The sequence below is a fragment of the Kryptolebias marmoratus genome, linkage group LG4 (genome assembly GCF_001649575.2).
Source record: "Kryptolebias marmoratus isolate JLee-2015 linkage group LG4, ASM164957v2, whole genome shotgun sequence".
Taxonomy (NCBI): Eukaryota; Metazoa; Chordata; class Actinopteri; order Cyprinodontiformes; family Rivulidae; genus Kryptolebias; species Kryptolebias marmoratus.
Window position 1 is genome coordinate 4,108,231 of NC_051433.1, and position 1,132 is coordinate 4,109,362.

The 1,132-nt window shown below is 32.9% G+C and overlaps 1 protein-coding gene across 1 annotated transcript in view; it reads left to right on the top strand.

The window, feature by feature from the left end:
* Positions 1-804, top strand: part of LOC108244920 (transcription factor HES-5-like) — a 14,098-nt gene extending 13,294 nt beyond the window's left edge. Inside the window, exon 3 of the mRNA XM_037975132.1 lies at positions 1-804. Within this exon, the coding sequence (XP_037831060.1) occupies positions 1-78 (78 nt within the window). The 3' untranslated portion in view covers positions 79-804.
* Positions 805-1,132: the final 328 nt, after the last annotated feature.

Consider the following 1,132-nt stretch of genomic DNA (forward strand, 5'->3'; position numbering starts at 1 on the left):
CCTCTGAGCTCCACAGTCCAGACCAGCATGGAGAAAGAGCAGAGTCCGGTCTGCAGCGCCCCCTGGAGGCCGTGGTAGAAACTGAAGGACTGGAAGGAAACCACACTGAGAAGACCACATTGGTCAAAGATTACTGAACTGTTACATTCTGATTTTACAGAAGAATTTATTTTGTGACTTCTGTCCACATTGTGACTTTACCTAAGGAAGAATATCTTTCATGTGGTGAAAGAATGTAATATAGACATTGATAACCATATTGGTTGACATTAATGGAATTTTAAACCTGAAAGTGTTTCTGTATTTACAGAAAATTGTTTATTTTATTTTGGTAAAACATAATTTTATGTTAAAAAAACAATTCCTATGGAAAAAGGTAAAGAATTGGACTTTGAGGTAAAAAAAAATATCTAAAGAAAAGCAAACTATGTTTGTTATATTTTTAATGTTTTATCTAAAACCTTATTGTTCTTTGGCAGAACATTTTCCTAAACTGACTCAGTTTTAATATTTTGTTGATTTGATAAATCTTTACTGTCTGATCCAGACGTTTAGCTTCTTTTCTTTGTTTCTAAAGAAAAAGGATGACTTGTTGTAAACCTGCCTGCATCAGTTTGTGATGATCCGAGTTAAAGAGATCTGCTGTAAGGTCACTTACTTTTAATTTGTCTTTTGTAAAGACGACTGTTCCTCCGCTCTTTTTCTGAGTGAAATGTTTTGGAAATGTTTCCAAGTTTTTGTTGTGATGCATCATCACATGTCTGAAACTAGTGGTTTTAGTACTCAATGGTTTGTGTAAATATGTTTGAAATAAACTAAAGAGAAACACAAAAACAATCCAACTGTGTCTGTTCTATTTGAATTTTTCTTCTTTTAATAAGCAACTAAACTTAATATAAATGCTTTAAAATACTTTTAATCATCCTCCATTCACTAACGTCTTACAGAACAAAAGAAAACCATTTCTCTTTTCAATGCAGTGATCCTTAAAAAGGCATTAAATCAAATCGCTGGTGTAGATTCTGTTATCCAAGCCATGGTAAATTCAAAAAAAGTTAAAAAACAAAAACAACTGGACTTCTCTGTTGACTTTGCCAACAAAATTCAACATTTGAAGCTAGCTCCAGGAGAA